The 16,557-nt window shown below is 40.2% G+C and overlaps 1 protein-coding gene across 1 annotated transcript in view; it reads right to left on the bottom strand.

Annotated features, from left to right (window-relative positions):
• LOC136866115 (nose resistant to fluoxetine protein 6) overlaps positions 1 to 16,557 on the bottom strand; it is a 196,728-nt gene that overhangs the window by 5,180 nt on the left and 174,991 nt on the right. Inside the window, exons 9-11 of the mRNA XM_067142797.2 lie at positions 11,459 to 11,652; positions 8,862 to 8,991; positions 6,771 to 6,960 (exon numbers count right to left, since the gene is read on the bottom strand). Of these exons, the coding sequence (XP_066998898.2) occupies positions 6,771 to 6,960; positions 8,862 to 8,991; positions 11,459 to 11,652 (514 nt within the window). The remainder of the gene's footprint in view (positions 1 to 6,770; positions 6,961 to 8,861; positions 8,992 to 11,458; positions 11,653 to 16,557) is intronic.

Genomic DNA, 16,557 nt, shown 5'->3' with positions numbered 1-16,557 from the left:
CAGGAGGTCAAATGGACTGTATCGCATTGACCTGTGTAAGGAATTTGATAGGGTGGATCATGGGTGAGTACTGGCGAAAATGAGTGCAATTGGACTAGAAAAAAGAGTGACTGGATCGGCTGCTATATTTCTAGAAAATAGATCTCAGAGAAATTAGAGTATGCGAAGCTTTATCTGACCCTGTAATAATTAAGAGGAAAATTCCTTAAGGCAGTATTATTGCATCTTTATGTTTTCTTATATAAATGTATGAGTAAAGAAGTGGAATCAGAGATACGGCTTTTTGTGGATGATGTTATTCTGTAAAGAGTAATAAATAAGTTTCAAGATGGTGGGCAACTGCCAAATGACCTCGATAATGTTGTGAGATGGACAGCAGGCAATGGAATGTTGATAAACTGAGTTAAAAGTCAAGTTGTGAGTTTAACAAATAGGAAAATTCTCTCGGTTTTAATTACTGCGTTGATGGGGTGAAAGTTCCTTATGGGGATCACTGTAAGTACCTATGTGTTAATATAATGAAAGGTCTTCATAGTGGTAATCACATAAATGGGATTGTAAATAAAGGGTACAGACCTCTGCACATGGTTATGAGGGTATTTAGGTGTTGTAGTAAGGATGTAAAGGATGGACGTACAAGTCTCTGGTGAGACATTAAATATAATATGGTTCTAGTGTATGGGATCCTCACCAGGATTACTTGCTTCAAGCATTGGAAAAAATCCAAAGAAAAGCAGCTCGACTTGTTGTGGGTGATTTCCGACAAAAGAGTAGCGTTACAAAAGTGTTACAAAGTTTGGGCTGGGAAGACTTTGGAGAAATAAGACGAGGTGCTCGACTAAGTGGAATGTCCGAGCTGTCAGTGGAGAGATGGCGTGGAATGTCATTAGTAGACGAATAAGTTTGAGTGGTGTATTTAAAAGTAAGAACGATCACAATATGAGAAGGTTGGAATTCAAGAGGACAAGTTGGGGCAAATATTCGTTTATAGAAAAGGGAGTTACGGATTGGAATAATTTACCAAGGGAGATGTTCAATAAATTTCCAATTTCTTTGATATCATTCAAGAAAAGAAAAGGAAAACAGCAGATAGAGAATCGGCCACCTGGGCGACTGCCCTAAATGCAGAATCGTAGTGATTAATCGTACAATTTCTGTGCCTTTTAGCTTTCAAAGTGTGTGGAAAGTCATGTGATCAGCATAGTGTTATTGCGGAGTCAATGTAAAGAACAATAAAGGCCTTGTCTCTGAGAGATATCTTCAATAATTGTGGAGAATTGTGCTATTTAGAATGTGTACTTGGAAGTCAATGGTTTCACAGTCTTTCTTTTGGCATTAAGTAGGGTCGTAGAATATATATACATTATACCTTGCCTGTCGGATAAAATGGGGACCATCAAGGAACCTTCAGATTGAAAGAGAGGGTTGGCGACCGCCAGGACCCTATCTAACACGGCAAATTTCAGTGAGATCAAATCAAAACTTGCTGACAAGTTGATCCTCAGCCAGGCTATGGTTACAGCCTTACACGGATACGGATATCCGCGAAGTTGGTATCCTGGCGGATGCAAACTGTATGGCAATGCGTATAATTTTGTTGATAATTTCTAAATAATGAGTTTTATTGGTTTTTCACTCAGGTATAGGCGTACTCTAGAAAACTCAACAAGTCAGTCTTTCATACATTTCATGCAGTTATTTTTGCTTGTGGTGAGACGGCCCTTGAACGGGAGAATGGTGATATATATATATATATATATAGAAAATAAGAGTTTTGTCTGTACATTGCTCAGAATTTGAAAAGAATGGTATTTCTGTATCGATCATGTCCACAGTAACAAGAAAATGCAGTTTTTACTTTTCCGCAATTTCTGTCTGTCTGTCTGTCTGTCTGTCTGTCTGTCTGTCTGTCTGTCTGTCTGTCTGTCTGTCTGTCTGTCTGTCTGTCTGTCTGTCTGTCTGTCTGTCTGTCTGTCTGTATGTATGTATGTATGTATGTATGTATGTATGTATGTATGTATGTATGTATGTATGTATGTATGTATGTACACGCATCACGAGGAAACGGCTGAAGAGAATTTAATAAAAATCGGTATGTAAAGTCGGGGAGTGAGCCACTACAATCTAGGCTATAAATCATTTTATTCACGCTGAGTGAAATGGTAGTTTAGGGGAAGGCCTAAAATTATTTCTCAAATATTTATATTATTAGTGGTCATATCGATAAATACTACATAACTAAAGTTATATACAATTTAAATTCCGATCATTTACGTCTTATGCCTTTTTACCGTACCGGCTATGATGACAGATATTCATGAATTAGGATTTTTGTTGCTAAGTCCATATCGACGCCGAGCCCCTAGAAAATGGGTAAACAGAATTTAATGAAAATCAGTATATTGAGTCGGGGAATAAGAAGCTACAGTTTAAGCTATAAACAATGTTATTCACCCTGAGTGAAATGGTAGCTTAGGGGAAGGCACCTAAAATTTCATTTTTAAATACCCATGTTCTTGGTCCTATGGAAAAGTTATAGAGAACAGAAGTTACAGAGAATACAATTTCCGATCATTTATGTTTTATTCAGTTTGGCCGTACCGACTATGAAGAGTGGTATTTCAGAACCGGAAGACAATTAATAATGTCAAGGCCTACAACATCGAAAGCGCGTAACATAGATCAACAATAACATTACACTGACCGTTGTTTGTTGTAATGTTCTTTGTCTCTTATGCTGACAATCAACTCCGATAGATGGGATTACTGCTGCGTACCGAGTATAACAGCCTAACTGAATATTGGCGGGAAATAGCTGGGGAGTTAGATAACTTTCTTCTTTAGCATGTCATTCTTCTGGTTCATACCTTTTCTGATATTGCTGGTACATAACACACTGGTTCATTATAGTATTCCAGCTATTCGATACCTACTTTGACGCGCTGATTTGAATGAGCAGAGTGCGCACTTAAGTCAGAGGCTCAGTTAGTAGTAGTAGTATGAACTGGTCTAGAATGACAATTTAGGCCTATTCCAAATTATAGTACCATAATTCACTAAATAACTCAAAATTCAACTCTGAAAAGAGCCGTTTCTTAAGAAAAGCTTCTTCCTCTTCACTTTTATTAAATCTACATTTTATTCCAAATTAGCAGCGAAGATGTGGTTTCTTCTCCGGCTTGGAGGAAAAATTGCGTCCACATCAGATAGTTCTTTCCCCCGCCAGTATGCTGAATTGAGATTTTCCGACTCATCGGGTACTCCCAGGAAACATAGGGCATAGTTTTTGCCCTGGGACTATCCACTATTCGAAACCCCCCGCCGAAAAAAGGACGAACATTGTTCACGGATCACGGATGTCTGCGTCTTGGTCATTCCAGCTCTGTAGCTTTGGGCTGTTAGTTCTGCAGCGTAGTATTGTTCGTTAAAAGTGAGAAAATGTGTGGGTTTTTATTTGATCGAGTATTTCATATGAAAGCAATAGCTTTTAATCGTGCCATTCCTACTGACGTCATTGTAATGACCCATATTCATTTCAGTTGGGAAAACCACTAAGAGAGTCTTTCTGAGAATCTATAAAGGCAGGCGGAGAGAGAGTGTTTGCCATTATAATGAAAACTCCCCAACCTGATTGTGACTGATGGTAGGCAAGCTGGCCTACCATTACAATGAAAATTCCCTAACCCAGTCTTCATATGAGAGAATACGTTGGTGACTTCCCGTCGTGTTTCTAGGGCAACGTTAAGAGCTATGCAACTTAATACAATCTTGCTCACAAAGTTTACACTACCTAATCTAGAATTCTATATAGCCTACAGTTTAGAATTCCGTAGCGAAGCACGGGTACATCAGCTAGTATATATATAAGAAACTGAATTGACCGAATTAAAGTAGGCTATGTTTAAGAGGGAAGCAACATAAATGAAATTACCCTAGAAGGGTGAAGCTTAACTCGGAATCGCTTTCATCGGAGCAGAATGATTTACCAGAATCTTCTTCAATGCTGTTATCCATGTTTCTGATAATGATTTCATCAATGAATTATTCAATAATACATTTTCCCTGCCAGAACTCTTCTTCCAGCTTCTGGGCATTACGGGTGTATTGCAGCCAGTCATTTTCTGTTACTATCTTGATATTGCCGCCTGGTGGCCATGATCGTTAAGGGGTCCACTCTTTATAGTCTGACACCGTGGTTACTTAATTTGAGTCCCATTGGTGGAAAAAGTTCACCATCACAATGGTGGCCGATAGGGTAGGAGAGGTAGTGGCGTACAGTTTCTAATTACTGGATTGCGTGTCAGAAGCACAGGGTCAGTTCCAAATTTCTCCGCAGTGTTAATAGTAGTTGTGTACCTTACATCTCTCTCTCTCTCACGCTCTCTTTCTGTAGCTGGGGCTGAAGAAAACACCAGCTGATTGTTAGCACCTTCCTCATCCCATAAATTTATTATGGAGGCTATCATCCCTTGCACTTCTCTTGCGCTTCTCTATGCATTGTCTTACCACCGTATACGATCTCTTGTTGTTTTCCATCCGCAACACAGAAGAATAGAACAAAGTAATGCACGAAAAACTTCTTATAGTAATTCAACTAAATAATAATAATAATAATAATAATAATAATAATAATAATAATAATAGTAATAATACTGGCTTTACGTCCCACTAACTACTATACATTTACAGTTTTCGGAGAATCCGAAGTGCCGCGGGATTCTTTTAGCGTGCTAGTAAATCTACTGACACGAGGCTGGCATATTTGAGCACCTTCAAATACCACCGGACTGAGCCAGGATCGAACCTGCCAAGTTGGAATCAGAAGACCAGCGTCTCAACCGTCTGAGCCACTCATCCCGGTAGTGTATCAACTACCAGGATTCATTTTCACCGGTGATTAAATGGTATTCTAATCTATACAAAAAAAAAAAAACAAAAAACTGTAGGGGTCCGCTGTCTGCAATTTCGTTTATTTTTCCAATTATTGAGATAATAAGCCGACTTAGGTCAACTCATGACCGTATCAGTGGTTTTTAGCTTTCGTGCCTGTTCATCCGTCTGTTTCACCATCACGGCGAAACGGCTGGATAGATCTCGACCAAACTTCATATGTTGAAGTATACATATCCAGAGGAAGGTTTAGACACGCGTACGAATTAACAACCACTGAAGAGACTGAGGATTTATTGTGAAACCACAGCAGTTTTCTTCAACTTTATCTTATACTATTGGTGTTCTGTGAAATCCCTGGACGATATGTAGAACGTCCTTTCATTTTAAACAACTTTTATTATGAGCATAATTTCGCTTACTCTTCAAATGACAGAGAAATTTACAATCTTCCACGGATTTCATGCTTTGCATTGAGTGACCGACAGACCGACAACGAACCTACCGGTTACCACGGCAACGTCTCTGACTGCATGCCAGCAGGAAAGTAACATTAATTTAAGCAAAGCTTGGCAACGGTAGCATTGTTTAATAGGCGCAGCTGTGGTAATCAATGTAAATCTTTGTTTTGTATTCCTCCAGTGCACCTGAGAAGTGTTGCTAACTGAGATCGTAATTAACTAATTATGCACAGGAGTTGGATGACTCTTATGTTAGAAGAATAGAAAATGAGGTGGTACGTGAGATAAACGGAGAAGAAGGAATTCGAATTAATTAATGTGAGTGACTTATTTCTTCGTTCCATTCAAATATGTTTGTACAATTGAAGCGTAGAAAAAGTTGACGAATAATTGAGGTGTCAGAACAGCATGGCTGGGCGTTTGTAGTAAATTGTTTCAGAACTTGGTCTGTCTGAGTCATGCGTCTGCTAAGTGGAGGAAAAAGTTAAAGGGACTTTCGTATTTTAAGCGTTACATCCAAACGAATACAACATGGCATGATTCAGTTTTTGTGCAAATAACGTGCTTTGACGGGGAGAATTGTCACGACGTGTGCTTGTGTTCCACTGTAAGGCACATCAATACGGTGCCATTCCAATAATGGGCCGTCGGTGCTGTTTTCGCTAAGGTTTTATGGATTACCCGCCTTACAGCCAAGATCCCTCCCGTTGCGACTACTACTACTACTACAAAATGTTTTAATTCCTCTCCTGAAGGGAAAGGCAGGCCTCATAGGCGGTGACGCCTTCTCTCAAGCCAGGAGATTTGTATCGGAGAAGGAGATGTGGGGAGAAGGTGAGAGCGTTGGCGGCTGTGGCCTATTCTAGGAACTGCCCCGGCATTCGCCTAAGTGCAGGAGAATGGAAAAAGACGGAAAACCATTCTCAGGATAGCCGAAGATGGAGACTAGCCCCTCTCCGCCTCCCGAATACAGAGGCGTAGAGCCATGGTACAGCCGTGGCTCCCCCTCCACTGCTCGGTTGGCCAGTCGGTGTGGAGAGCTGTCGGACCACGGATCAGCCGTGGCCACTTGTGGTCCGAGACCCACTCTGTTATCCGCCGATCCTTTCCTTGCGACTATCACGCAGTTGGTCCTTTGAAGAAATAAGACCGTGAAGAGAAAGCGTTTCACCGCCATTCAAGTGGTTCGTGACCCTGTGGAACAATGGTTCAACCAGCGTCTTTCATTGGGGAGGATACAGATATTTTCAGTGTCGAGACAAGTATCTAAACGGTGAGTATAATCTTGAATTCTAGTCATATTTAGTCGTTTTGAAATAATGTATGGTGTTCATTACGTAGAATGCAAGTTTCTAGACACTAGTCAATGTTTCGTTTCATCAGTTCATACAGCCGAAGGAGCAAGTTAGACATACTGACCTCCATAACCGGTAAAGCAAGCGTAGATGAGCCAAGCAAGAGCTAAGGCGCAGGCCAGTGGAGACCATGCGGCGTATACTGCAGCATCACGAGCGTTGTAAGTGAAGTTTCGGTCAGCTTCAGGGAAGCGTGACAGAAGGGAGTAGTAACCCAGTCCGGCTGAAAGCACCCAGCCTGAGACCACGGCCACCTGAAACCAAGATTGCAGCGATACCTGTAGCCACAGAGTAAAGATAAATAACGCAATTTTCCGTCTACTGGGCAGGTATCAATACTGAACTCACAATACTATTCTATACTCCATCCTTGTCATTGAGAATACCACACCATTAGTAGGGGTAAAATGTTTGACACTTTAAATACTGTTAATGGATGTCTACACAATGTGTTCAAATGTATATATAACCTAAATTGTGACATAACCCAGCTGTGTACACATAATGAAGTACAACATTTTCATTAAGATTTAAATTATATTAAAGTTAATTATTAGATAGCACTTAATTAATTAATTTATGTATTATTTTTATAATAGTAATCGGTATCAGGTGTCCCTCTCTGTGGTGTAGTGGTTAGTGTGATTAGCTGCCACCCCCAGAGGCCCGGGTTCGATTCCCGGCTTTGCCACGAAATTTGAGAAGTGGTACGAGGGCTGGAACGGGGTTCACTCGGCCTCGGGAGGTCAGCTGAGTAGAGGCGGGTTCGATTCCCTCCTCAGCCAACCTGGAAGTAGTTTTCCGTAGGTTTTCACTTCTCCTCCAGACAAATGCCGGGATGGTACCTAACTTAAGGCCACGACCGCTTCCTTCCCTATTCCTTGTCTATCCCTTCCAATCATCCCATCCCCCACCAAGGCCCATGTTCAGCATAGCAGGTGAGGTCGCCTGGGCGAGGTACTGGTCACAATCCCCAGTTGTATCCCCCGACCTAGAGTTTGAAGCTCCAGGACACTGCCCTTGAGGCGGTAGAGGTGGGATCCCTCGCTGAGTCCGAGGGAAAAGCCAACCCTGGAGAGTAAGCAGATTAAGAAAGAAAGAAAGAATCGGTATCAGTAGTTTCTGTACACAATCTAGAGATCATTATTTTTAATATTGTTATTACTATCTTTATAAATAATATTACTTTCATAAACGCTATTATTACTGCCCATTAAAGGCAACCTATATAAATATGTAAAGTAGGTATATCATATATCTGTGTAGCTGTAATATAATTGATTATGATTGTACCCTGCCGCATGTCGGATAAATTACATTCATTTAAATTAAAAATAAGCTAATGTGATTCATAACAGAAGGAACATTACATATTAAGGACACTGTCCGTGTAAACTTACGGATGAAGATTGAACTCAAGTGTCACATAGCTTGAATGTTCCACAGTAAAGAAATGTATATAAATAAAACTATTAAGATCATCAAGAACCTACTGCTTGCAAAAAGGTACGGAAGAATCCTCTCCAGAAAACAGCTCCAATGATGATGGCGTCAGAAACTGCGAGAAATTCAAGAAGACCATAAATGAAAAATGGAAACCTACAACCTGTTTTCCAGTCATTGACCGGGTCAGGGATGGAATGAATGAAGCCCCATCTTGCGGCGAGGATAGGAATTGTGTCGACTGCCGAGGCCTGTCACACTCCTCTGGGGCAATGATTAATGACTGACAGGTGAAATGAAATGATAATGGAAGAGTGTTGCTGGAATGAAAGATGACAGGGAAAACCGGAGCACTCGGAGAAAGACCTGTGCTGCCTCCGCTTTGTCCAGCACAAATCTCACATAGAGTGACCGGGCTTTGAACCACGGAACTCGGCGGTGAGAGGCCAACGTGCTGCCGCCTGAGCCACGGAGGCTACCTATAAATGAGTTGCCACCAATTTCAAAAGTATCTATGGTCAGGCATTATATGCAACGATTTGAATGTATATTTATATAAAAAGTATAGAATCGGATTGCGAAGAATTCTACACGTAAACTGGGCACTCTGTAATCATCAGTAGACTACAATCGACCAAGCTTGCAATATGTATGATAAAAAATATAACGTTCTACATTAGAGTAAGATGGATTTTGTTGGTGATTTACTTACCTTTGGAATGTGAACGTTTTTACCAGTCTTCTGTAAAATGTAGCCTAGTGTCAAACCGATCAGATATGGTGTAGACCTGTACAGGGACCAGCTATACATCATGTTGGCTGTCTTATAGAGCTGTGCCACTCTGAAAAGAGAAAACGGGAGACATGGTTTGGTAAATTATGTAATGTTTGTGTTTGGTCAAAATTACTTTGCGGTGTACATGTAACCTCCCGTGATGAAAACACTTTTCACTGCAGAAACAGCATAAGGCAGGCTCTGTTTGTGCTATTCCAAAAAGCACTATGTCTGTATTTCTTTGAGTAACAACATTAGCTACTTGTATTCTTTATCTACTGCGTGGTAGTCAACAACTGATCGGTTCACAAATATTTTGCGATAGAAAATCAAACGACTTGATAGAATAACCTATACACCGTTAGATGTTTTGATGAACCTGTCTTCTTTTCATAAGAATACCTTCCTTCTTGTCATGCTCAATTCACGTGATATTATAGGTTGCGAGGGATGAGGGAATGTATATTATAGGGAACACACTTTCTCCGGTTAATTTCATGACAAGGGTGCGATTAGAGAGAAGAAGATATATTTCAAGTTAAGAAGCTACCCAGTGACGAAAAGGGTACTGTTCAAGCCAAGGTTTATACACATGGCTTCTAACTGCACAACTTTATTATCAGCAACTAGCTCAACACACATGTTTATATTCCAAGTATTGAAGTCTGCCCCTCTGGCTTTTAGCCAGTTTATAATATGAAAATAAGGGCATACGGAAGTTTGAAACAAATATTGGAAATATTCTCACAGATAGCCATTAATAAGGAATCTACTGCCGAGCATGAGTTAGACTGAAAATGGATGTGATATTTCCATATTTCTGGTAATATAATTGGTATAAAGCTCTTGAGAATGTACTTTACGACCTAAGAACCTTCCCATTAACTTGACAAATAATATGTCAATAGGCCATATCTTAAAAAGAACCCGCCTGACTAAAGCTTCGAATCACTTGCTCCTTTAACAGGGTGTAGGCTAAACTTTCAGGACACATTACCCACACGTAGAAGAAATGGTATGTGGACACGGGTCCAGAAACGCTTTATTTCCATGCTAGAACTCATTTTCTATAACTCTACATAGTACTTTAATAATGGCAACACAAGAACAGAACGTTACCAGCTTCCCACATGATGTCTTTCTTACATGAAACGTTCAAAATGTCCTCCGTTAGCAATAATGCATGCATCAATCCTCCGTAGCACTGAATCCCGGATGCGCTCGTCTTTCGAACGGGGCATAATTGTGGGGGCCAGGTAAATTGAACATTCTATTGTCGAAGTTGTGCAGACATTTGGGATTCATTGATTGACGGTGTCACGTGTGTATCGGGAATACCTCATGGAAGGCATTACAATCCACAGTGGCCGACCACGGATTGAGATTAGCGGCGTCTGGCTAGAATGTTCCATGGTAGCAGATAAACCACACTTATTCAAATTCCAACCCACATTCAACACAGGTGGTACCAGGTGCATATGCAGCAGATCAGTGCAGCGTTCTTTAACGTCACTGGAATTTGGAAGCAGAAAATATACCGGAGTGTAGTCGTTAGCACCACGACAGCTGTACAGCGTTTCACTTGGTCCCGTGACATTGCTAATTGGACCCTGGAGGACTGGCGACAAGTAGCTTTGGTCCGATGAATCACTGTTCCAGTTCTTTCGAGCTGATGGTAGGGTTCGGATGTGGCTCAGGCCCCATGGACCCCAGATGTCAACAAGACATCACATAGGCTGGTGGTAGCTCGATAGCAGTGTGGGGTGTGTTCACGTGACATGGCTGGATCCACTGATCCATCTGAACAGTCGTTGACCAGTGGCTGCTACGTTCAACTGCTTGCAGCCCTTAATGGACTTCACGAACCCTTACAAAGATGAGATATTCTATCAGGATGGTGCATCATGTAATCGGGCTCACGTTGTCCAGAACTGGTTCGAGGAGACTATTGGAGAGTTTCAACGACTGCTATAGTCCACTAGTTCGCCTGATGTGAACCCTGTTGAGCACTCCTGGGACGTGGTGGTGAGGTCCATTCACACCAAAGACTCTGCACCTCCAAATAACAGGAGGCTGTGGGAAACTATCCAAATGTAACGGGTGAGAATTTCTCAACAGGTGTTTCTTTCACTAGTGGAATCGATATCACGACGAGCTGCTGCACTTGGCCCAGCTAGAGGAGGGCTTAAACGGCATCCCATGTCTTTTCGTATGTCAGTATATAGAAGTATAAATTGTATAGCTGTCGCAGTCATAAAATCACACAATTTTCCAGACTTGAGCTGCCGTTTGCGTTTAGGCTCAATTTTAAGACCAAACACTGGCTACTTAATCTTCACCTGCGTAGACTTGAGTCATGGTGACTTAATAGGTTTCCAGCTACGAAAACAAAAACGAGTTATGATTTCTAGTACCCTGTTTTTATACCAATTCATATTCTCCTGGTGTCAACCACTTCTCCGATTAAGGAATAGGTAATTTCGGTGGAGAATGTGGAGGTAATACGTGTAAGACACGGTTTGTTCCATACTTACGGCATCCCATGGTAAATGACGAGTGAGAGCTCGTTGTTGATCGCCACCATGTAGCGCAATCCTACTGACAGAACGTTGAACACCAGAATTAGTAGACCACTGGCTATAGGATGTGTGTACAGGATATACACAACAAGTGGTGCGAGAAGGGATAACTGCATGTCGAGTGCCAGCTGATGCGTATGAGTAGCGCACTGGAACACACCAAAAGGCACTAGTAGAAAGAGAAGTGCGTAAAATAAATAAATAAATAAATAAATAAATAAATAAATAAATAAATAAATAAATAAATAAATAAATACGGCAGTAAAGAAATAAATTTCGAAGTCAAGGACCAAACCATTAAACATATTGAACCCATGACCTTTGTGCCCTAAGAACATTATGCATAAATTGACAATTTAATTAGAAGTTCGATTCTTGATGCCATGGATTTGACACGTGACGAGGGGGTGATTACCTTCGGTCCCACGCTCTGGGATACGTGACATCAGTCGCACGTGTCAACGGCGGAAGAATCTTAAGTCAGCTTTGTGAACTATTTCAAAGCGCGTGTATATGGCGTGCCCCAAGCCAAGTCAAAAAAAATATAGTGCCTATCAAAGGAGGTAATTTATCCCACAAATCGAACCCGTATAAATTTTAAATGTCCATGAACACTACCGCCAGAAATGTAGCAAGTATGTAGTCACTTTCAAAACTCTTGTAATTACAGTTTAGTTAAGTCAGAAAATTTATAGAAATTTTCTTGGCGGCAAAGGGAGATGCCCGAAGAGAGGGGGTAACTGCTATATATATGAAGGGACACCATGACGAAGCCTCCTTCTCCTGCGTTTATGGTACGAAGCGGACGATAAAGTGTTGAGCTGCTCTGTGAAACCCAACAACAAAAGTAGACTAAGTTCAACCGTAGATTTTAGCCATTGTGGCTGGGGTCTTGACTCCATGTGGAGTGGAAATAATTGTACCAGATAGGACGGTCAAAGTACTGAATAAATTCTCCTGTGATAATTAAAGTAATTCGTGTGCGGAAATAATTACAGTCCATCGTGTGCGCTCAAACAAAAAAAGTGGAGGGCATTTCTTTTTTTATGCTTTATTCCAGGAAACCTGAAGAAATATAATAATCTGTAAAGCCAGAAATGTAAAAATGGCTAAATAAAAATGCCAGAGTCGCAGGTGAGCCCTATGACGAACACTGGCATGACTACATAAGGTATGTGACTTTCCATCTTACTACCTATTATATCTTGTTTCATGATCTCTAAAAGTGTATTTGAATGGGGGTATACGACGCAGTGGTCACCCCTATTAAGTTTTGTAAATGTTAGAATACGACTAAAAGAGTCATTTGTTTATTCACTTGGATAAAAAATTTTGAAGTCTTGCTAGTGCCGTATGATATTGTAAAAAGTTATTGAATAGGGTTTCGAAGTGATATCACGTCTAATGTAGATTGTCATTTCCGTGTGTTTGCTGCCTATATTTTGTGATGTCAAATTAAGATGTTCATTCGACGTAAATTTTTTTCTGTCTGAAATTTGGACGTAAATAATATAAGAAATCCATGGTTACTCATTTTCAATCGAGTGGAAGCGCGCTGTCGGGTGAGAGTCTAGTGTGATGAATTTGGTCACGGAGAGAAACGTTTTTCTAGGCCCATTTTAAACTGAGTCTGACTGGCAATAGAAAGATCTAGTAGAATGTTTCAGTCATTTTTCGTGAAAATCAAGTTATTAAAAATACGATATCCTGTTTTGCGAAGTTGTTCATTATTAATGCATTGTGCGTATTAGTCGTCATGAATTCCAGTAAGGATTTTATTCCAGTTCTTTGTCGGTGATTGTTGCGAGTAGGGAAACAGAGATTAGTTTTGTCGTATGAGTCGAGATGAGATTTGTGAATCAGGATGAGACCTGTCATTGAAGCCGGGGCATGGAAGCCCGAGGAATCTTTTATAATGTGGGGAATGGAAATAAATATATAGAAATCCATAGCGGTATTAATTTGCGACGCGTATATTTATTGTGGGCATCTTGAAGCATAATCTAATGTGCATTTTATTGGTCAGGAATATCGTATTTTGTAATTAGTCTTTTGCGAAGTTAAACGTTTCATTCTTTGAGGTCAGTCAGGCATGATGAACAGATGTTCCATATCGAGATTGAGAGACAGGGAGGGGTCGTTTGTAGTTGTGACCGCCAGCGGATCGAAAGGGAAACGGATTGTAACGGGACATGTAGTGGTTTACGTGTAGGATTGAGATTTCATTCGTGGCGACGGAGATAAATAATTATGGAATCTAGTCGAAATTTTCATCCGGTAATAACCTGAGTATTGTGGAATACTGTAAATTTGTTTAATTGGGGACGTAATGAACATTTGAAACCACGAACTTCGACTAAAATGAACAAGAGTAACCAAATTCAGGGTTATCCAAAATATAGAGCGATGATAGTGATAATTGTTTGCCTGTGAGGGGTCCGCAAACTTTATAATATGTTATGACGAGATATGACATCGTAATTATATGACGAGTTGCTTTTGGTTTGTACGTATATTATTAGGGTATCCAAGTGTTAATAATGGCTAGGATTAGATTAGATTTAAAGTGTGAGATCATGAGACAAGATATATAACTGGACATGAATTATGTAACAATTCTTTTCCAGCCAGATAAACATCACAGGATTGAATTTACATCACATCTGCGTAGGAATTTGTGAAGAAGCCAGAGTCCGCGGAGATAGAATTTGTTGTCCTTTAAGATTTCATTAAATCATTTAAATTTATTTAATTATTAAATTCAGTGAAACCACATTTTGAAATAACTTTAATCAAGCGAATAATTTGGAGATGCATTCTGGAAATCTTAGTTTGTTTTCTGGGGAATATGTATATGGTAACGTAACGATTAAGGGGACATATCCGAAGGAAATGGATTTTACTGCCACAAAGTTTGTGAGCATTGCTATTGTTGTATTATTTGACTTTGATTGATTGAGCAGTGAATGTGCTGGGGATAGTAAAGTGGAAACTTTGGTCATCAACCGATGTAATTTAATTGTGTTCAGCCTTTAGCCTAGAAACTTGGATGATCAGGGGGTCATCAACCTCAGTGACTTAGATTGGGGCCCTATGCCACTGTAGCATCATCTTCCTTGCGGTCATCATCCACAATGACTTTAAAGTAACTTAGAAGTTTAGATGTCGGTCCATGACATAGACGCAGGTCTCATCGATTCAATTAAGGGTCCATGCCGTAGAACCACTGTGTGGCACACACCGATTGGACTGCCTTAATTATACCCAGAGTCCAGAGTTCGTGTTACGAAGGCTGGACCATAACGAATCACTATAATGGTACATGTGGTCTTACATGGAAGCCGAATTTAAGGATTTCTAGACTTTCCTTTCTTTAATAAAATGAGACAATGGTTTCTAGTAAGAATGCCCATCAGGCAGACACGTCAAAGGCTCACCAGTGTTTTAACCTTATATGTAATATAATGATTGTGTTGTCCAGTGGACACGTGTAATTTCAGTAATACCGTTGACATATCAGAATGCTTCATAATTTCCTGAATAAAATGGAATCTTTTAAACAGACCTTTCATTCAAAGTAGATAGATTAGAATTACTGAACCCTACCTTTACCTCAGCAAGTGACGAAGAACCCGATACGACCCAAGAGACAGATCTCATGAACTTTGCTGATAGGTAAGAAAGGTAGGTATCCCTAAATATGGATCAAAAGGGTTCAATATCGAACCAAAATTTGTGGTTAGGACATATCTCTTTCAAGCAGAAAATGGTGCGTTTTCTACGGAGACAAGTTCAATTTTCTAAGTGCTGCGAACGAGATTCGATCTACTTTTGACGACCTCATTACAAACACCTGGTTCCTCTTAACGTAGTAATAAGGATGACAGTGTTCTTTTTATTAAGCGTACATTATGGTAGTAGATTTAACGATATGCATCAACGAATGCCTGTTTCTAAGCGTCGAATGCCTTGAATGTGAAGGTGTCGTATACAAAATGTGTGTAGCAACCGTAACCTACTGTGCAACAGCTGGGATAAACTGTACAGTTTGGTGAGTCTTCTTTCGATTTACACTTATGAACATCTATCCACCTCCAATAGTATTTATACCCTAGCGAATATATTAGAGGATGCCTTGACTCCTGATAATGAAATGGATGTTGTAGGATGTAAGAAAATAACATTTGATTTGGAATTATATTTAATTATTCGCGTCAGCTTATGGTTCACTGTTCGCCAGAGCTGCTTATATGGGCTGAATTTCTTACACACATCCAGGAGGCTATCAGTCAGTACAAAGAACTAACATCATGACTTTATCTCATCATGTAGGTCTATACCTTTGATAGAATAGGATCGTAAAAGGTAGTATTAACGTTTGCTCTAAATTTGACTAGGAAAGCCTTGTATCCCACAGCTATCAAGAAGCAAAAGTTGCATATTTCATAACACTATTGTGGCATTAGAGATTTTACATAACGAGGGTAGGCCTACTGTTATTTCTGAGGGCACTACCCATTTCCGAAATTTAATATCTAAATAGTGGATTAATAAAGATCTGACTAGTTTACAGGGCTTGATGATGTTACAAACTTTCAGGGATCATGGAGAACGGCAAATGGATCACTTTGAAATAAGGAACCATAGTCCGGAAACGATCGAGTCAAAAGTTATTAATACTCCAAATTGTTTAACCTTCGTCCGTTCTTTCTTAATAAAGTAGTTTGGACGAATTCATAATTGTGTATAGTTGTTAGGTTTAGTAAAACATTATATGAAAAATTATGTATGTTAAGTGCTCAGCCCGGAGGCTCTTTTGGATATCAGCAGCTCCGCAATCAGCCACCATAAGTGGCCCAGGCGTCACTGAAAGGACGTCCTAGGGAAATTAAGTGTGTGGTAGTTTCCCATTGCTTTCCTCACTGAACCAGAAGTTGCTATTATATATCAGTCTGCCAAGCCCACTGAAATGCTCGCACCAACCGACCCTATGGGCAACATTTTCACACGATTCAAAACAGGGACGGGCTGCATAAGGAATGACTCATATCTCG

This window comes from Anabrus simplex, chromosome 3, assembly GCF_040414725.1.
Source record: "Anabrus simplex isolate iqAnaSimp1 chromosome 3, ASM4041472v1, whole genome shotgun sequence".
Lineage (NCBI taxonomy): Eukaryota > Metazoa > Arthropoda > Insecta > Orthoptera > Tettigoniidae > Anabrus > Anabrus simplex.
Note: the sequence above shows the minus strand (reverse complement) of the source record. Positions and strands in the feature narration are given on the sequence as shown.